We start from the raw sequence: 20117 nt of genomic DNA, 5'->3' as shown, positions 1-20117 counted from the left end.
GGGGATGGCGGGGGGCTGAGGAAGGGGCTCGGGGGGCGCCCAAAATGGCCGCCGCCGCGTGAGGGCTTGGGGCAGGGTGGGCTGGGGCTGGCACGGTGAGGGGCCGCTGCCTCACCTGGGTCGCCTGCCACCAGGAACCGGCCAACAAATAAGAGACAAATCGCCCTCCTCTCTACGGTGGGGAAAAGATAAGTTTTTAAAAGGTAACGGTTCGTTTTTACAGGGCTGTTGCGATAGCTGAGCGTAACGGTTCTGTCCTCACAGGAGGGCAGGGGATAAAGCAAAGCGCTGCTGGAAAGGTGGGGGCTGGAAAGAAGGGGGGTGGTCAGAGCCACGGCTCCTGTAGAGCTCTGTAAACGAGCAGCAGCTCCTGGGTGAACACACGTGCACGAAACTAAACCATGAAATAAAATCCTCACAGATTCACTCGCTAAAACAGCTGCTGCAGATACTGCGCCTGTCCTGTAAGTCCAGCAGAAGCCCGGTAACAGCTAGTTCAGGTAATACTTCTGTTTCCAGTCCTCCCACCTTTGACTACTGAAAATACCCACTCTGAAGCCCAAATCTAAATACACGTTTCCCTATTTGACCGCAGAAAGTAATACTTACCTAGGGAGCCTGAGCAAAAAGCAGAACACAAGAAGTGCAGCACTCCAAAAGCTGTGTACGCAAGCACACAGAATTACACAGAAAAGCCCCTAGAAGGCAAATATCTCCAGAGCAAACCACCAAAATTAAATCGAGTTTAAAAAAAAAAAAGTATGCAGAAGCTGTGCAGGAAGTAATAAACTTAAGTAAGGGACAGGGGTTTGGTTTTTGTATCTCAGGATAGCATACACACTAGGATTTCTATCCCTTAACATATTCACCTTAGAGTTAAGATTTCAGAATTGATAACAGAAGTGATGAAGCACACCTTTTCCTGCGGTCATAATACACCAGTTTTCAGGTAGTAATTACAATTATGTCCAGTTAACTTAAAAGCCTTTTCAAAATTGACACTCTTCTTGGCATTTCAAGGAAAACAGCATTAAAGTCTTTCTATTGGGAAAGAAAATATTTACTGCAGAAGTTCAGTTCATTTCAGAAGAGTGATATAAGGTAGCATGAGTGATTTACTGCTTTCATTATTCAAGTTAAATAAGTCTCCTCCTTTCTGAGCTGTTGAATATAGAGTTATGCTGGCAGAGTGGATTACATTTGATCTATGTACCATGACAAGTACTGAAAATTGTGGGCTTCATTGCTATATTCACCCACTCCTTCCTGAAGATAAGAAGAAAGTGTCAATACACGGAGCAGCCTTTGCTCTGTTCCTTCAGCATAAGAAAGCTGAAAGCTGCTCTGAAGATGTAATGAGTATACAGTCTGACACCATGGAAACCAAGATAAACTCCTTTTTAACTCCTTCAACTAATGTTCTGGGTGGGGCACGAGACAAAAATTTTCCTATTCAGGAACATTTTATTTGCATATATCACAGTTCACGACAGGCTTGCATTAACACTAACTGAAGCTTAATTTTTTATTTTTTTTTTAAGTGTATGGATGAAATTTTAATCACTGTGGAAGCAAACAACTTAATCAGATTTAATCGGGTTTCTGTATCAGTTGAAAAGGAAAGTATTTACATATTGTAATTGTTTCAGAAGAGTAAGATGCGTTTCCTGCATTGCTCAGCAGATAAGCATCTCTGATATCAGCCCAGTCTTTACTCTATGTTTATTTCACATAGTCTGGGAGGCTGGTAAGTATACTACTATAAGAACTTGGACAATGTTTAATAGATTCTGTTCCTTACTGGGATTTCTGTTATCACTTTATTGCAGCCTGCTAGCCTACCCACACCACACCCAAACACAGTCAAACCACCAAGGGAAAAAAAAAATATGAAAGAGTGAAACCCCAGAGTTTTCAACCACTGCTTAAAGTACAATGAGTTGTCTTGTTTTGTTTATAGCTTGCTTAATCTCAGGACTTGTCTGCTGTAGAACCAGGAAGACTCCTCATAAAAAAAAAAAAAACAACCTTAAAATTTACTTGCTATAAGTTTAGAATTTTGAGTCTAGGACAAAGGAACCTTCTTTAAACCATCACTCTAGCATGAGAGGTGTCACCACAACTGCAACCTATATTGGAAACCAAATACCAAGTTGCTAGCACGTTTCACCAGAAAGTTTAAAAACAAAACCCATGGTCGTGAAGGAAAGTTTTATTTTGCTTGTAATGCCCACATCCTAAGATTAGAGGTATTAAAAGAAATAGCTGCAAAGATGAAGAAAGAAGCAAAACACAAATAGATTTGTACACCCTTAGGAAATCAAGAAAAAAATAGGCACAAGTTTACATTCATTAGTTTGATATGGCAGAGGAATGTTCAACCGAAGAGGGGTAAATAAAATCCTACTTTCCCACATCCTTGTATAAGACAGCACAAGTCATGCTTTTCACAGCCACGCTGGTCTTGTAGATACAAGAAGGCAGACTTTTCCTCTTTTTTTTTTTTATTAATATATTTTGGCTTTAAAGATTATAGAGACCCTCCTAGAGCCATGTGGTATAGTCTCTGCATACATACTGAAGTACTGAGTATGTACTTTAACCACTAGTGAAGCTTGTTACAGCAACCTCCACATAAAAATGAAAGTCATGCATATTTGAAGTTCTGTTTAAGCATCAGAAACTAGTGAAGGGTTTTATTTCATAGCTGGTAAGCCATTTCAAATCCCCATCAATGTTAAAATCTCACAAGTGTCAGCCCAGCATGATTTAACCCCTTGAGAATAAGGGTTCATTATGAAAGTAGCAAATATCTTATCTCTTGAGATCTATCCAAATACATCTCATCTGCTGCTAATACTGAAGTAGTTCCTTTGTTAAGCACAATATGTGAGGAAAAAAAGATTTTCTAGTGTCCCCTGACTAAGCTGGAGAGGAAACAGTTGCTCAGTCCTAACATTTTACTCTGCCCTGCAAAGCAGATGAGTTGGTTGCCATTTCAGCCAAGCACAGCTCTGGAAGGGATTAGTGGGAGCAGCCCAAACCCCTGCTCGAGTTCACATCCAAAAGGAGCTGAAGGCAGCGGGAGACAGACCAATACCTCTAAGGTCAGAGAGCTTCTTGCACAGGAATATCTCCTCTGAACCCGCTGATCTCAACAGTACCCTCTAGAGGCTAAAGCATCTTTCTTTTGCTTTTCCTTTCAAGCTAGAGTGGGATTGGGGAGTGAGAAAGCGCAGTAATCAAACAGGAATGGGCAGCATAGAGAAGTTTAACGTTGTCCCCAAGAAATAGCAAGTCAGTTTGTCTCAGCAGACATCCATGGCTTGTGCAGGAACAAGTTGGTAACGGTGCGTGGAAGGGGCTACAAAAAGCTGCAGATGTTCTTGGGGAACATCCATCTTTACCTTCACTGGAAGGGCAGTACACCCCATGTGGAATAAGGGCTGAGGGAAAGAATAAAACTGTAATACAATTGTCTTCCATTTCATTGATTAGGAATTTACAGTTTTAATTTAAAAAGCTACAATGCACGTTAGCATTTGCTTCACGAGGACCCTGTTTTAGCATCCTCTCCTGTGATGATGCAAAAAGACCGGAGGCAGCCATCACCATCCTCGGCCGTACACGAAGTGGGCAGGCTGCCCCAAGCACCGAGGCCTAAAGACACCCAAAGTACTAAATAAATACACATAAAACAACACTAAAAATCTGAAGTGAACAGCCCTGATTGTTTAGAATTACAACCCATCTTATTATATCAATCTTCACATTTTAGCATCTTTTTAACCACTATACAAAGCTGCTGAAGTTTCTCTTCCTAATAAACCTGCCATACAAGAGCACAAAGCACTATGAAATACTTTTGGCAAAGTAACTTGCTTCCAGAATTGAGCATACTTTCAAATCACAGTTTACATATAACAGGTGTGCCATGCTTACGCAACATCCTCTGTTTCCTCTCTCACTACGTGCTGCCAGAAGCCAGACACTTCAGAGACCTTTCCTAGTTCCAATTGCTCTCTTAAATCCTTCCCATAACAATTTATTTCACGCAGCCTCACTCAGCTCAGCTGCTCCTCCTTTCTGCCTCAACATTGTCTTTGTTTATTGCATTAAACCTAGTTGTCAGCATAAGACACATTGGTCTGATGTGCTTACAGAACAGATGTTATGTGCTGTGCACTTGCCCTCTTGCAAGCATCCCAGGAGCATTATTTACTCCTTTTACATCCTCTTGTTTACTCTTTCCCTGCTTACTTCCTTCCCACATTTGCCAGCGGAATCCACATTAGGCATCTGAAGAGGAAGGAAGAAGAAAATTGTATTCTTCAAATCCATGCACTGAATTTCCGCTCCTGTGGAAACTCCAGTTTTTTTTCCCCTTACAAAAATATGGCTAGATAAGACTTGTGCTTTTTATCTGGGACAGCACAAGGGATAACCAATCAATCTGGAGAAAACCAGCAAAGTCCGTGTTTTTGTCAAAGTCCCCATTTTCTTCCTCCTGAATACCTCCTCATTCTGAGCCTGGGATTTGGAGCCTCGCGTGGACTAAAACAGGACAAAGGACAGGAAGGCCCAGGGTGCAGCCTCTGTGGCATTACAATCACAGAGGACTCAGAAAATCTCTGCAAGCATTGCACAAAAGCCAGGACTTCCAAGTCCAGTATACTCGGATGCTGCTGGTATCTAATTCAGCACACGATCTAAAGCAGGCAGACTTCAGGAGCCAGCTGTGCTGTCAGCATCACATCGTGTGAGAAGAGCCCATCTCAGCGCTACGAGGACATAGATACACATGCATTTGCTATATAACCAAAACTATATTATGTTTCTCAGGATAAACAAAATAAATAAGAGTTGTTTTCTCTCTAGCAGCTTGATCCCAGATCCCCATCTACCTGCACATCACATCCAGCTGTGTGTGTCTTCTTGCCTTGTGCGTAATAGGAACGAGCACCACAGAACACCAGTTCTACACCAGTTCCCTCTGCTTGTGTACTTCACACCCTGCACCTCCTACCCAGTGAAAACTGCTACTGACTAATTCTGAAATACAGCAAGGCACTTGGATGGATGTTAAAGACTTTGTGCGTGCACAGGCAGGATGCAAGTCCTCCCCCTCCTCCTGCTAGCTTGCCTTAAGGGCAAACGTAGACCTCAGCAACCTCCTAAGGAAAGATGACCGCAGCACAGAGCAAGTCACCTGGCCTGTGAAGAACAGCAACGCAGGGGAACAGACCAACTTCCTTAGAGCTTCAGGCCACTTACAGAAGTCTGCATTTTACTTCAGTGCTTTACAGAACTATTTCTTCCTCCCTGGGAAGAAAAATCCTTGCTATTCACATTACATGTGCTAAAATATGTAAAGTAAAATCAGCAGTAATGTCAGTGGAAATACAGCAGAGAAATAGTTATAATAAAAATCCCAAAGCAGAATAAACCTTGAGAAGCTACAGGTCAAGTGGAGAATTTACCAGTGATGCTCCTGCACCCCACACAATCATAAACATCAGGGATCGTCTATCTGCCAGATAACACACAGGCAGCACAGGTACGTATGTTGCCCTATTCATGATATTTGGGCAAAAATCTCAGCCCAGACAGTTCGTGGGTTATGACACATTAAAAATAATAATAAAAAGGAGGGTGGAACAAAGAAGAAATTCAAACCATAAGCTGGCAAGTGGTCCTGGATCCATCCCAGCAAACAGTACTGGCTACAAAAAGGAGAAGGTCCCACCAGGTTGCTGCGTGTTGAGATAGTCTCGTGGCCACCACTGAACATTGCAGGTAGTTTTATCCAACTCTGGGAGGAAAAGAGTCCTTGTACAAAACCATTTTCCTCCTCTGACTGACATCAGATGAGCTCCTTCAGTGGCTCGTTTTCACCAGGAAGGGTGCCGTTCATCTCGGGGGAGCTCTCAGTGCCCAGATATCCCAAGAGGATCTCACTGCGCCGCCGCGACAGCTGCAAGATGTCTTCTGCCAGCAGCTGCACCGTCGTGTACCTCACGTTGTCGAAATCAAACATGTCCTTCAGATATTGCACTATCTGGTGCTGCAAAGAGAAGAGGAAGGCTTACAGTAAGGAGAGCTTCTCTCACACCTGCCAGTACCACCTGCCTGGATGGCAGCAAGCAGAGAGCCCCAGAAGGAATTTTGTGTGTCTGCATCCAAACAGACCTCCGGCTGGGTATTACTTTTGTGGCTAACTCCCCTCCTGCCTCTGAAACAGGACAGCAGAGCTCCTGAAATTTTGAATGCTGATGTCCATGGCAATATCCATGCAAACATTTAATGAATGCAGCATCCACCTCTGATGATTTTATCCATGGGCTTTAAGACCAAGTATGTAACCCTTATGATACCATGTACTTGGACAATGTATTCTCTCAACATACGCATATGCACCCTTAATCTCTTCCAATACTGATTTATCAATTTATATAAAATTGATCTCATCACACATTTTCTTGCTATCAGTCATGGTAAACCACATTGGGAATTCTATCAATCTGAATTCAGTGATCTGCATCTCAAAAACCAGTCATTTTTTAGAAGGCTTTTGTACCGAGCCAAGTTTCTTAATACCACGTCAGTCAAAGCCAGCCATCAAAAGCACACAGCTGTAGCTTGAAGCCAAGAGCCTGCAGGACTCCCACACAGACCAGGTACAGAAAAGCCACCTTACCTTGAAGAAACCACAGACTTCAGAGAGCTGCTGCTTGGGCCCCAGAAAACCAAAGGCTAGAACAGGACTGACATGCTCCGATACGGAGTAGAAATGAGAGATAAAGCCATCTGGTACCTGTCACAAGGAGGGGAGGAATCAGTTCTCAGGCAGAATCAGTAGCTTATTCCATATTAACTACCAGTTTCTGTGCCAAAAAGCGCTATGCTTCAGCAACTAAAGAGCTGCCTAAAACATCTCTTCCTGCAGAACTACATTTATGTTTCAGGTTCCTCGAAGGAGGACTGGAGCTTTCTATTTTCATGTTTCTAAACTACTCTTTCAGGAGAAAAATAAATAGCAGGCGGCCACCAGGCAGTCTTTATAAACACTTCATGATCTCCAAACTAAGCCAGGCAAGGGCATGCAAATACCTAAGATGGAGGTTCTGCATGACAACACCAATGCAGCTTCCAGAGCGCTCACTGAAGCTAGTCCCTGGTCAGCGCCAGGAAGCCATGAGCCACTCACTGCACCACCAGCAGGGAAACTGCAGCTCAAGAGTGGTCCCTTGTTGCTTGGTGTCTGTGACCATTCCTACGGTACTGAGTGGGGAGAGGGGACACCAGACAGGGAACACTGTCTTTTGAATCCTCACATTAAGGAAGAGTGAGAATAAACTCAGAACGGTGAAACACTGGCATTGCACTGGAGCAAAGAAACGACAGCGGGACCCCAGCACTCCAAAGCATCGGAGAGGACGCAGTTCAGTTCATTCTTATACCACTAAGATTTATTTTGTCTTTCATCAAGATCTAGGCGATAGCTTTTCAGCTTCATACGCATTAGGTTATTTCCTTTTCAACTCATTTTGCTTACCATCAGAAGCCTCCTTTTTGCTTTCAGAACTGACCAACAGGCAGTTGCTAGGGCCTACAATTAACAGAGAGAGACCATCACTCGCTGGGATTACTTTTCAGAAGAAACCAGTTTACCAACACATTCCCATCAAAATATCAAAGCAGGCCCTCTTGTGCCAACAACTCTACAGTGAGCTAAATAGTCTATGTGAACTGGAGGCCGATTTGTCCACTCCAGACAAGCAGAAGTGTTTCTGAAGATCGCTAATACGATCTGGCACAGCTGCCAAATGCCCCAGAAAGCAGACAGTAAGCAGACAGCTGTTGAAAGGTGCCTCCCAGCCATCTTCTGTCTACAAAACTGATGTCCTATACATGCAGTTGGTGGCCAGGACTAGAGGAAAGCGCTGCTATTTGAGCCTCAGTGTCTGCTGAAGTACCCCCAGAAGGACCGGCCAGCTGCAAGACAAACATCACCCATGTTTCTCCCTACATTTTGATCCTCTCGTTCTCATTCACGAAGATGCACACTGTCATCTTTTATCATCTCCATATCATCACTGATAACAGCCACTGCAGAGAGTTTATCGGAAGCAGCCAGATGCCTTCAAAAGAAGGAAAGCTTTCTTGTAAACAATTTACTTGTACCAGAAGGCTGTTGTTTAGAGTTTCAGGAAAGCGTGGTATTTCTAAAGAGAAGATGTAGCTCAGCTAGGCCAGCCCTTTTCTAGCTTTGGCAGCGTGGTCTCGCAGTGGGCACGAGGAGTGCCTGGGTAACGCACCGTCTCCTTAAAGCTGTCGGAGAGCCAGCGGTTGCGCAGCACAGCCAGCACGGAGGAGGGTGGATTCTCCAGGTCCTCAAAAGCATCCATGAGGATAAAGTCCAGCACAATATCAAAGAAGCTCATGCACACCACCTGTCAGAGAGCAGAACAGTGTGTAAAGGAAACAGGCTTTAAAAAATAAAAAAGCAACTTTGAAGCAATAAAATATAATGAACTGAATTTTGCCACCAACACAGAAGGATTGAACTGGGTTCGTTCAGTTCACTGGCCTGATCCCAGAGAGGGGCTGGACAACAGGCTTGCTATTCCTGAGCCCAGAAAAAGTCCAGTCAAAAGGGCAAGCAAACCTTACGGAGCTACAGACACTAGCTTGTGCCCTCTAGAAAGAGATGTTTGGGTTTTGATTGTTTTTTTTGTTTGTTTGTTGTTTTTTTTTTTTTTAAACACAGTGATGCTGACATTGCTGAAAGTTTGCCATGAAGTTTAACACCGCACCAGCCAGTTTTCCTCTTGCCCTCCTTCACAATGAACAATTCCAAAAGAGTCACATTTTCAGCAGTTCTTTCAGTCCCAGGCTGTTCCTACACAGCTGTTATTCTCCAGCTCATCTATAACTTTTAGAGAGAAAGCCTTTACCAACCCCTCTTCCCTCCAGCTCCTGCTGGGTGGTTGGCCAGGTCTCTGGCTTCAGCGCGTAGTGCAGCATCTCCTCGTAGCTTTCCAGAAAAGCTTTGGGATTCTGGAAGAGCAGAGGAACAAAACACTTCAGAAGGTAAAGCAGCTGCAGGCACGTTACCCCAAAGGCTGACCACTACTTTGAACTAACAAACATCAACACATGCAACACCCATACGCTTTGTGCGGAAAGAGAAGGTTTATTTCTGGGAGGCAGAGAGAGCCCCAGGCTGTGACTTAAAACACTTACGTTGCTCAACTCTCTTCAAAGAAGAGGTTAGAGACACCTATACACAAACCAAGTCCAGTAAGAGACTAACACTGGGCAAGTGACTCCCTTTTTAGGGGATAACCAGCGGCTAAGTCGGTGATCTGAGAATGGGTATGCAGTTGATGCAAAGGTTTCATGATCATTTCCCTTTCCTGTATTTCTTGATGGTGCATTCTGATTCTTCTGATGCATTCTGTAACCTCTGCTCTCTCTATAACGTGTGTCAAACTGTGTTCAGGAGCTGCAGAGAGCCTCTTTCAAGAGAATTTGGTTAAACAACGCTTAAAAACAGACATTTTGTTTCTCACAGTGGCCACCAGCATACAGATGAAGCTTTCCCCTTTCAACACACTAGGAAAATTATGGGTTGGGGTGGAGCAACAAGCATCCCCATGTTCACAAGACGCAGCTGAGCCACTGTCAAGCTTCCTACCTTTTCAGCCTTTGTCATCAGTCCTATCACCATTTGCTTCCCAACCTCCCCAAAAAACAGCTGATTGCTTTCATCCTCCAGCAGCTCCTGCAAAGGGAACAGAAGGCTCCGTAAGTGGGAGCGACAGCTTCTGGGCAGCTCTGAAATTTCCAAACTTTCACTTCCCGGAACTAAAACAGCAAAGCGGCCAGGTAAACACCACCAAAGCTGGGCACAGGGGCCAGGGGATGCTCTTCCCCTCCAAATGAAATCAATCAGGACAGGATTACAAAAGTTAAGCAAGGGGAGCTTGGGCTGTTTCTGCTTTTACTTGCTCTAGAGGGGCAAAGACTTCGTTCCTGCTTGAATGCAGGAGAACACGCTGCCAGAAAAGATGTACTATGGGAATGCAGGAGCCACAAGGAAGGCCAGCCTCAAGCCGCTCGCTGAAACATTCTCACCTGGAAGGCCTGCCTGACGCAGTGCAGCTTCGCAAGGAAATCCTGGTCACTGTAGCAGCCGAGGAGCTCAGTCCTAAAAGGAAAGGGGAAGGACTGCATAAATTTCAGTTCTCCTGGCATCCATGATCCTAACAACAATGCTCCTCTGAAAAAAAAAAAAAAATCCCAGTCTCTGCCTAGGAGAAAGTAACAACTGCATTCCCTTTGTACATCTCCTTGGAGGACCACAGCACCCATGCTAAGGCTGTTACAGCACAGGACTGTGCAAGCCAGCCATGAAGAACATTTACACTTCTTATCACTGATTTCCTGAGATAATTACCCTTTCTTACCATACATGTCCAAAAAATTTAGGGATAGTTCCCTGGGAAGTCCAAAGAAGCAGGAAAGATACTAAAAGCTTCCTGCCCCAAAGGGTTATTCTGGTTATAGGGCTGCTCAAAAGCAAATAATATGTTCACGTGCAAAGGGGCCGTGACACCAGGACCTACAACTCCAGATGGCACTCACCTCAGCGTCCGGCACGCAACCTTCCCTTCTTTCACTAACTGCAGAGCTTCTTCATATGCCGCCACTGGCTTTGAGAGATGGAATGGTATTTCCTCAAAGTGAAGGGAGTCAAAGAGCTGTAAAGGCGGCAAGAGGCATGGGAAAAAAAACAAGCGATCTCTAATACCTGCAAATACCCAGACACTGCACACAAGCACGATTTACCTTCTTCAACCGGGAAACTTTTGTTAGTCCCAATTATTTCACGCAGATAGTTCTTTTCCCAACAGTTTCAAAGCTGCCTCAGCTCTGACAGCTCAATATCCCCTAAAATTACACAACCAAGCCACATTACGTTAGATTTACAGTATTTTCCTAGCTGTTGTGGCATGTTTTCTAAGGTAGATTGGAAAATGACATGTAAATGTTGGTTGGAAAGGACCCCCAGAGGTCTCTAGGCCAACTTCACGCTTGGAGTAGGACTGTTGCCCACACTAGATCAGGTCAGATGTGGTTTGTTCTGGGAAGTCCTGAAAGCCTCCAAGGAATGAGATCCCCTGACCTTCCCAGGGAGGGCTGCACCATGCCCCTCATGAAAAATCTTTTCCTAATATCCACCCAGCTCCACGTTTTATCATCTTCCTCTACTAATATATGTTTAACCCCGCTGTCTTTGTGGCTCCCCTCCAAGCAGCTGGTCTGCTACCCACAGCTGAAACTGAAGTCACCTCTGCTGCAGAGAAGAAGGAGTCCTCAGAAATGGAGCTGTCCTCATCATCCGTCCGAAGCCGTAACGACCCATCCGTCAGTGGCAGCATTAAGGTTTTCTCTGGATGTGGGAAAGAAGCTGCATGCGTTGGAGGTTACAGACCAGTAGTCCTCTTAGCCACTGTGCTTTCTCTTCCACCTGCCCACCCCTCAAAAAGTGCTGTCACCATTTCATCGCCTGGCTTATGGAAAAAGACAAAAGCATAGAAAGGAAACTGCGAGCTCACCCAGATCCAGCAGCATGCTGTCCGATGGAAGCGAAGACCCAAACTCTTCCTGGAGGTGGTAGGCTCGGTGCAAGAGGGACTCCAACTTCTCTGCAAACTCCCTTTTCTGGGACTCCCCCTTGAACATACATAAATGGCACACTTAATTAGTCAGCTGGGCAGGAACAGACTGACAGCACAAACACGGGAGGAAATTTTCAGTCAAATAGGATTTACAGTTTGCAGATTAAATGATGAAAGAGAACTTAATCCTAAAATACAGCTAATAATGCAAGGGAAGGAAAGCTTCTATACAGCCTATTCAAACCCTCCGGCATTTTTAGCTTCACAATTTCATTTTCCTGGTAAAAAAACAAAAGTGGAGGAAAGAACTTTAACCTGCCATCCAGAAAAACAGGTGTTTTTACAGATCACTTAATTCTCCTGACTTGTGACTTTAGCCTAATTTCAAGAGGGAATCACATCAGAAAACCTGTGTTGAATACAGCAGAGTATCCAGAACTGGATAACAGAGTAAGAGTCCTTGGGTTAAGGTGCTGGGCATAAGCAAAGTTTGCTGTAAGCATGAGTGGATAGACAAAAAGGAGGAGAAAAATAAGACTTACACAGCATCTTGCCTTCATGCCCCTTTGTCTGCATGAGTATCTCACCCAGTAGATAGAAGCATTAACAAGAAGCACAAAATCTATTTTGATAATGAATCAACTGTTTAAGTCAGTTGTAGAAACACTACAGGACAGTTCAAGAAGAGACAGCAAGGAGAGAATCCAGATTTGATTTGGATAATTTATCCACCACAAAAGGCCATACATGTACTACACCAGGGCCTGGGAACATTCTTAGCTCCTACCAAGTTACCACTTGGCTTTAGTCGTTAACACACGCAGCTGGTCCTGCTTCTACTCAGCGCTCCCTAGGAAGTCCTAGTGACTACCAAGATTTCCACTTTCAGCACATTAAAGAATTAGACACAACAGTGCCAGGCAAAAAGCTATTTCTTCCTTCCTCTCAGGTGCTGTGTTTGTCGCAGCCTTTTTCTCCTGCAGTCTCTACTGCTCAAGAACTTGCATGACATTGCCTGACATGATCTGGAAGGTGGGCAGAAAGCTGAAGAATGAGGGGGAGAGACTTATTAGAAAGAAAAAAAAAGAAAAAATAAGAATTCGCCCACTCACGCTACATAAGGAAGCCAAAAATATAGACAGCTCTTAAACATTGTCTAACCCAGCTCTGCCCTTGATTTGCTCTTCTTCCACCATCCTGTAATGACTCCTCCTAGCAGCCTGGCTGGCCTTTCAGCGTGTTCCCCAGCTGCCAAACACAAAAGGGAAACGGGGGGACCTACCTCTGGGATGCTCTCAGACAGGGTGTCTTGGTGCTTCTTGCTGTCCCAGGGCACGGGGGTGCTAGTGCTAGCACTGTCCCGCTGCCGGATGGTCAGCGCCTGCTCCCACTTCTGCAGGGCCTCCTCGAACAGCTCCATGCCTGGCAATGCAACCAAACAAGCTCTGAGATACTCGGGCTGCGTAGGAACAAAGCCATACATTGAGTCTGCTCGCTCAGATAACCCAGTAAAGCGGGAATCTTCTCCCCAGCTGATGAGAAAGGATACATGCATCCTATTTCTTTCCCTTTAAAATATGGTTTTATTTGGAATAGAGGTTCAAAAGAACATCCCCGAACCGATTAAAATATCAATCATGTTATTTTCAAAATGCTGTTCTCCACACGAGATGAACCTGATGCTCAATGAGTAGTATTTTGGAAGTAAATTGTTCACTGAGAAAAAAAAGAAAAGTTTCTTTATGTGAAAGTGGGATTTTGTAACTACCAAGTGACTGAGTTCAAGTAGAGGATGGAAGAGCGCTGCCTATTAGAGCACAAAGGTGCAGCCACATGATGCTGGTGATGCTCTGTGTAACTTCACGCTGTGTATTTGTTCTTGCAGGGACAATCCCGACCTGGTGATGTTCCCCTTGTGCTCGTTTACCTTGCACGTAGAGGCTCTCTGCGCTGGAATCACCCCCAGCTCCAGCGTCCCCCATTGCCTGGGCCTCCCACGGCCCTGCTGCTGCTGGTGTTGGACTCGAAGAGTTCACTGCTACCATCTGCAGGAAGGGAGCAGAGAGCAACAAATGCCTGTTGAAATGCTGATTGCCTTGGAGAGGTTAAGCCCCTTGCCTCAGAAGGGGAAGTTATCAGCAGTTACCACCCACCTCCTGCTTAGGTTCACACCACACCATCAACTGCCCAGAGCTGCAAGGTGCTGAGAGGAGAGGTGAGAAGTCCTGCCCTTCCCCACCCAGCACCATGACAAAAAGTCATGGGAAACACCTTCCCCACCAATTTACAGCAAAGCTTCCTTAGGAAACGGTGAGGTATGCAACTGGGAGCACAAGTAGGACAGCACTGATGGAGGCGACAGCCCGAGAAAGCTCCAAAGAACCACTACAACAGCACAAGGGTTTTGGTGCAACTGGCATGTCAGCCCCAGCTTTCTGCACAAAATAACATTGGAAGCTGGGGTAGCAACAACAACAAAAAAAAAAAAAAAAAGGAGAAAAAGGAGCAGTTTATCAGCAAAAATACAGCGGAGGACTTTGGCCAAGGGAAATTCCAGCTTTCCTTGTAACCAAACCTTCTTGTGGGAGGGCTGAACACCAAGATCCACAATGCAAACGGCCAGCTTTCTCAAATTTCACCCTAGTGCATGAATGTCTTCTCAGGTCTGACACAACAAAGTGCTGCGCTCAGGTACTGCCAGTGACCGGTGTTTTCATAGTGTTTTTCATACGGCTTTGAGAAAGATGCCCAAATGGGAGCCTGATGCTAGAGAAAAAGCTACAGTAAGTGGCTGGTGGATGAGCTCTTGCCCTGCCTCCATCAATTCATCTCTGTGGCACGGCAATAAATCATGCTGAGATCCAGGCCTGCAAATCAGTAACTCGCTGCTGCTGACTTATTTACTAGATGACAACGCTTGGGAAGCCAGACAGGGCAGCAGGGAGAACCTGCAGCTGCAGGAAGGATGAAGGATGTGCCGTTTTCCCGTCAAGTAACATAAAAGCAATGAGGACAACGTGGCAGAAGCTCCTTCCCACGCAATAAAGGGGGTACAGGAATGGATTTCTCTGCATGGATATGATCACCCGTGCACCAGCAGTGGAAAAAGGAATGTAGGTGGTTTATCTCAAGTGCACCAGCCTTCAGCAGCACAAACCCTGCGGCTTCTCCTTTCCCACAGTGGTCTGGGAAAGTGAATGGATGCGAGTCCCTGAAGGGGAGGAGGCCAGGGCTGGACACAGCACGGTCTGCACCGACAGGACACGTCCCATCGCAGCCAGTTACCCCAGGGGAATACCGGGGCAAGCTGCACGCCCAGCGCCGTGTCAGCACTGCCGCCTGCTGGAGACACACTTCGGCCAGCGCCGGCTTTTGGCAACTTTCTGCTGCTTGAATCGTCACAGCACGCTAAAATAAAGCGATGCCTGCATAGTGCACGGGTTGGCTGACCGACAGCTGCCTTCAAAGGGGGAATTTTTCCCCCTTCCTGCCCCAGCATCGCTAACTAGACACCAAGCACCACTGCTGATGCCGAGAGGTGTTTTGTGGGACTTTGTGGTGTAGGAAGCTGCTGTTCCAGCAGGAGCGTGCGAGGCTTTGAGCAACGGGGATGTAAAACAGGCTTTGAAGGCACGAACACTCCCCGGCGCTTCCGCCTCTGGTCTCTCAAGAAAAGTGGATATGAGCAGCGATGGCTTCTGCTTGGTAAAGCCTGAACTACCTGTATTTAGAGGCTGTTCTTGGGAGGCGGTAGAACTGCTAAGCTGTGTTCTCACCCTGCACTGTTTCATTAGCAGAGCTACCTGGTTGTGGTAGTCCACTTGGTTTTAAGAACCAACCAACCTGTGAGCAGCCTGTATGGAGGCAGGAGGGCTGCACTGGCACAAGAGCTGCTCGACCACCCAAATCTCCACCATAGAGGGGCAGAGAGCCCCAAGGAATCACAGCCACATCCCACACAAGTCCCTCCTGCGGCCCCTCAGTGGCCGAAGACACGGGATAGACCCTCGGGTGCCCCTGGCTACAGGAAGACACTGCTCTGATTTCAGGGGCACGCCTGCCCCAGACAACTCCAGACCATCGCTGCTCAGTTCTATCTTAGCCTGTCCTCCAATTACACTGAACCTCGTCTGCTCCAAAGGTTTTGGCATCGTCCCTCAGCCAGCACAAGCCCAAGAACCTGATGGTCTCGTTACATGGAGGTGCACCCACATCTCCCAGCCCATCTGAGAAGACCCTTACCGAGGCGAGGCTGTGGGAGGAACTGGAATGTTTGCTGGGCTCGATGGACGATATCCCGCTGAGCGTGTCATTGCTCTTGCTGCCGGGACTCTGGACTCTCTTGCTGGAGTACCCTGCAGTTGGGAAGGTCACACAAAAACAGGGTTTTAGATGTGCTGGCCTGTGACTGCAGAAGATGGAGACACGCTCCCCTGTCCCAGCAAGCACTGTTGGCTGTGAGGTCCCTGCAAACTTCAGCAAGTGTGGTCCACATAAGAAACTACAGCAGTCACGGGAAAACCTGGTACAAAGCAGAACAGTTTCACTGCAGCTGTGAATTAGGGAGGGTAACAGCACCCTGTGAAGTGTGACTGCAGCTAGGCAAAGCAGCATCCAATACCTAGGAACGAGTCATAGATCTCCTATGTGCTCTATTTTCCTCTGAGACATTAAAAATCTGCTATCAGTGGGGGCCTGAGGCTGAGGATTGAATATTTATTCACCGCCTTGGATGGCGGGAGGGGAGCACAAACGGAAAGCAGCAAGGAGAAACTCCTCCAGCTTCCCCCAGGCTGGGCAGAGCACGGACGCAGCAGCTGCCAGCAGTGCTCCCGTGGTCATTACGAAGCACACTTACGGATTTTCATGTTTTACAACACAAACACTTCATTCCCACAGTGCTCTGCCAAGGAGCTGGGTCAGTCATACCCCAAAAATCAATACAAGCAGGTGAAGCTGCCCAAGGTCCAGGAGCCCCAGCAGCATGGAAAGGACGCTCCCAACTCCCCAGCCTGGCCAAGGCCACCCTCAGCTCCGCCCTCCGCCCTGGCAGAGGCGGCTGCACGCAGCACCCACGGGCCAGGCATCACGCCGGCACCTCCGCAACCAATACACAGCCAGGTCACGGCGTGCCCCAGGCCGTTATCATCAGGGAAGCGTGGCGAAACAGCTCCACAGTCCTTCTGGGGCAGGGGGATGGGAGCTACAAGCCTTGGGGAAAACCTCAGGGTCGCTTCCCCCCACACAAGGGCTTTGAGCTCAGGGTCTCTCCCGTTCCTCCTGTAACCCCGTGTCCACGGCACGGTGCTGCAGCTCTGTAATCCCACTCCACATCAACGCATTGCACGAATTGTTTTGCTTTCCTCCCCACTCACTTGCCAGGAATGTCCCCGGTCCCATTGCCACCTTTACACCCTCTTTCTTTGGATGCTATTTTAGCAATGTTCTCTTTGCTGCCTCACTACAGGGTTTGGGGGACTCCCCCTTTTTACAAGACCAACCTTTCTTCACAGAAGAGACCCTTCTCGTTGGCAGGATGGGCACTGTGATGCCTCCAGGCTTAAAGCCACACTTGTCTGGAGCAATCTGCTTCTTTCGACGCCGACGCCGCTTCAGCTGATGAGCTGCAAGAGCCAACGCAACCGTCCCGAGAGCTGTAGCAAACAGCACCTTACGTAGGCCTGGGGAGAGCCGCAGCTGAGAGAAGACAGACTTTAAACACAAAAGATATGAAAGAGCAACAATGAAAAACCAATTCCGCCACCCTTTTTTCCTTTTAAGCAGTTGTTAAAAATAAGGTGCCCAAAACGTATCTTGGCATTCCCCCTCCCAGCCGCAGAACCCCTCTCATTATCTGCTACACAACCTAACAGCAGGGAAGCTGCATAGCATGGATCAAACCTGGAGAACTTGGTCTCGGTTCTCATCACCAAAGCACGCTGCAAAATTTGCATGCAACCCACAGCAGATGAGATCTGAGATAACCCAAGTTGAGCCCCAAAACCCTCGCGTGTAGCTGAACTTTATTGCTCTAGGCGTTGCATTAATACAAGCAGGAAATATATTAATAATCTTTAAAGATAGCTAGATTTTTTTAGTGCCTTTGAAAAAGGGCAAGGTCACAGAGGGATGTTGGAAGCCCTTCTCTCCCTACTCCACATCCATCCCCACTACCCTGGCCTCTGTGCAACTCTTACAAGCTGCCACATTCCCCCAGCATCACCCCACCGTGCCTCTGCAAAGACTCAACTAATGCAGGTTCTTCTTTCTCTGCAGACAACCCTCAAAGAGAAAACCCAAGGAACCACCCAGGAAAGCCTCTTCTGCTCGCTGTACCTGCCCAAACGTCGTGTAAACAAACACAGGGATCTCTGCCACGGTCATTGCCAAGGCCTGGATGATGGACATTCCCTCGGTCCTTCTAAATGCCATGGCTGAACGAGGACCTCAGCACCTCCGGGAGCATCAGGTGGGAAGGGTACTTCTGGATGCTGCGTGAGCCGCTCACAGGGAAACGCAGCTTTCCTCCGACATTGGGCTCAGAGTCCTGAGGTCAGCCTTCGTGCAGCAATCCTCCTGAAGAAAGAGGAAAAAAAAAAATGAGGTAAGTGAAGGCACGCACAACCTGCCCCTCCTTGTACTGAACTTCACAAACAACATCAGCTCACTCGGAGCAGCAACGCTGCTACAGCCAGGAGATTTAAAGCATCTCCTCACCAACAGCAGCAACTTTTGCTTCTCCTAAGCACAGGGGCAGATTCCCAAACTACTCTAAAGCAGCAGCGCCATCCTTGCACTCAATAGCTGCAACCGTGCCAGAGATTTCCACGTGCCCCAGAATTGGCTGCACATGGTTGGAGGGACTTTTTGTCAGTCCCCATACAAAAATATATAAACAGATAAAACTCTGCTGTCCCTCAGTTTCTGTGGCTGCATCAAAGCTCTGCTCAAGAACTCCCAACCAAAGGGTGCTTCCCCAAGCGGCTTCAAAGCTGCCAGAGTTTACACAGCGCTTTGCTGGGCGCTGGGAAGCAGGGACATGCTTCTTGTCAAGGAGAGAGCTACAAAAGAACGCACTGCAAAGCGGGAGGTGTCTTTTAAACGCCACAAAGTTATAAACGCTTCGGGCCTGCTCACCCAGCCTTTACAGCGAGCTGCCTCTGCTGCAAGACGGAGACGCTGCCCTTAGCCACACAGAGCCGCGCTCCAGCCCGCGGGGCTCTGGTGTCTTCACGCACCGACACGACGAACCCATCCCGCGGTCCAAAGCCACGTGAGAGCTCCCTGCGTCTACCTGACCGCATCGCTCACAGCAACCTCGCACCCCGCAGCCCCCGGGGTGGCACAGCCCCGCTCAGGAGCCCCGTTTGGCAGGGGTCTCAAAGCAGCAGGCACCCCCAGGGAGCAGCCACGTGCGCCGAGCTCGCAGAACAAGGTTAAACGCAGCGTTTTGGCTGGAGGTGAGCAAAGCGCGAGAAATTTTGGGGACAGCATCAGCCCTGGGGCTTCCTATCCTTGAGTGGCTGGGGGAGCACGCAGCCAGATGCCAAGGGAATCGCCCCCAAGGATAGCACAGCCCTGCTTAGCCTGGCCTCTCGGGGCAAGGCGGCACTGGCAACCCATGGGGACATGGGACCGTTGAGCAACGCCCTACACCCCATGAGGCTGGGGGATCCCCATGGGATGCCCCATAGCAGCACCGCAGCGAGCTGGGGCTCTGCAAGCAGGGCTCCCCAAGCTGCCTGAACCACTGCAGCAGCCCCCTAAAACCCTGCACCCCTGCAGCAGCCCCCTTACCCCCTGCACCAGCGCCTTTAAACCCCCTTAAACCCCCTGCAGCATCCCCCTTAAACCCTGCACCAACCCCCTTAAACCCCCTTAAATCCCCTGCACCAGCCCCCTAAAACCCTGCACCAACCCCTTTAAATCCCCTTAAACCCCCTGCACCAACCCCTTACCCCATACCCCAGCCCCCTTACCCCATACCCCCCCGCACACCCCCCACACACCCCCATACCCCTTTCCCCTTCCCCCTTTCCCCTTTCCCCTTTCCCCTCTCCCCTCTCCCCTCTCCCCTCTCCCCCCCCCCCGCGCAGCGCAGTGGTACCGCCCGCCCTGCCCAACCCCCGCCCGCCCGGCCCGCACCACTCACCGCAGGGGGGGGGGGGGAAGGGGGGTGGTTGGCCGCGCGCGCTGCCCCCCTGCGCGCCCTGTTCCCCCCGCCGCCGCGCGCCATGGCCGCGGAAGGGCAGCGTCTCCTTCCCCCGCGCCGCAGCCTACCCTGCCCGCAGGGCGAAACCCCGCCCCCTCACCCCCACCTCAGCCAATCGGAGCGCCGCCCGGCCCACCGGCGCACCAATCGGAACGCTTCCCTTAAACCCGGCTGGAGGCTGCGGCGGCGAGCGGAGGGCGGGGCGAGGGGCGGGGCGG

At 48.2% G+C, this 20117-nt stretch overlaps 1 protein-coding gene and 2 long non-coding RNA genes across 10 annotated transcripts; 2 read left to right on the top strand and 1 right to left on the bottom strand.

Annotated features, from left to right (window-relative positions):
* The first annotated feature begins 33 nt into the window (after positions 1 to 33).
* On the top strand, positions 34 to 13658 carry LOC121057263. 2 transcript variants are annotated; one of them, XR_005813732.1, is made up of 3 exons: positions 34 to 203; positions 440 to 500; positions 13573 to 13658. It is a non-coding gene; the product is annotated as an uncharacterized LOC121057263 (long non-coding RNA). The 2 variants fall into 2 exon arrangements; XR_005813731.1 differs by lacking the exon at positions 13573 to 13658 and adding an exon at positions 4281 to 4396.
* MIGA2 (mitoguardin 2) lies at positions 2197 to 20007 on the bottom strand. Of its 7 annotated transcripts, none has more exons than XM_040531119.1 (16): positions 19840 to 20007; positions 18024 to 18263; positions 17189 to 17384; positions 15930 to 16042; positions 13615 to 13732; positions 12970 to 13109; positions 11625 to 11742; positions 11358 to 11476; positions 10651 to 10766; positions 10141 to 10213; positions 9701 to 9787; positions 8962 to 9060; positions 8319 to 8453; positions 7556 to 7609; positions 6698 to 6814; positions 2197 to 6064 (listed from the first exon to the last, which is right to left on the bottom strand). In XM_040531119.1, the coding sequence occupies exons 2-16, from the start codon at positions 18117 to 18119 to the stop codon at positions 5864 to 5866; spliced, it is 1782 nt and encodes a 593-aa protein (XP_040387053.1). In that variant the 5' UTR covers positions 18120 to 18263; positions 19840 to 20007; the 3' UTR covers positions 2197 to 5863. The 7 variants fall into 7 exon arrangements, with proteins under 7 accessions (XP_040387053.1, XP_040387050.1, XP_040387055.1 ...); XM_040531116.1 differs by having other exon boundaries at positions 17189 to 17399; positions 19840 to 20002; XM_040531121.1 differs by having other exon boundaries at positions 11358 to 11458; positions 19840 to 20002.
* LOC121057264 lies at positions 13740 to 14157 on the top strand. Its single transcript, XR_005813733.1, has 2 exons — positions 13740 to 13902; positions 13992 to 14157. It is a non-coding gene; the product is annotated as an uncharacterized LOC121057264 (long non-coding RNA).
* Positions 20008 to 20117: the final 110 nt, after the last annotated feature.

The sequence above is a fragment of the Cygnus olor genome, chromosome 19 (genome assembly GCF_009769625.2).
Source record: "Cygnus olor isolate bCygOlo1 chromosome 19, bCygOlo1.pri.v2, whole genome shotgun sequence".
Taxonomy (NCBI): Eukaryota; Metazoa; Chordata; class Aves; order Anseriformes; family Anatidae; genus Cygnus; species Cygnus olor.
This window is presented reverse-complemented; position numbering and strand designations above follow the sequence as displayed.

Coding starts and splice junctions, on each gene's coding strand:
- MIGA2 (XM_040531116.1), bottom strand. CDS start 18,119: ATGGCATTTAGAAGGACCGAGGGAATGTCCATCATCCAGGCCTTGGCA. Junction 17,400..18,023: donor TTTACACGACGTTTGGGCAG/GTACAGCGAGCA, acceptor TTGTGTTTAAAG/TCTGTCTTCTCTCAGCTGCG. Junction 10,214..10,650: donor GTTGCGTGCCGGACGCTGAG/GTGAGTGCCATC, acceptor CTTTCCTTTTAG/GACTGAGCTCCTCGGCTGCT.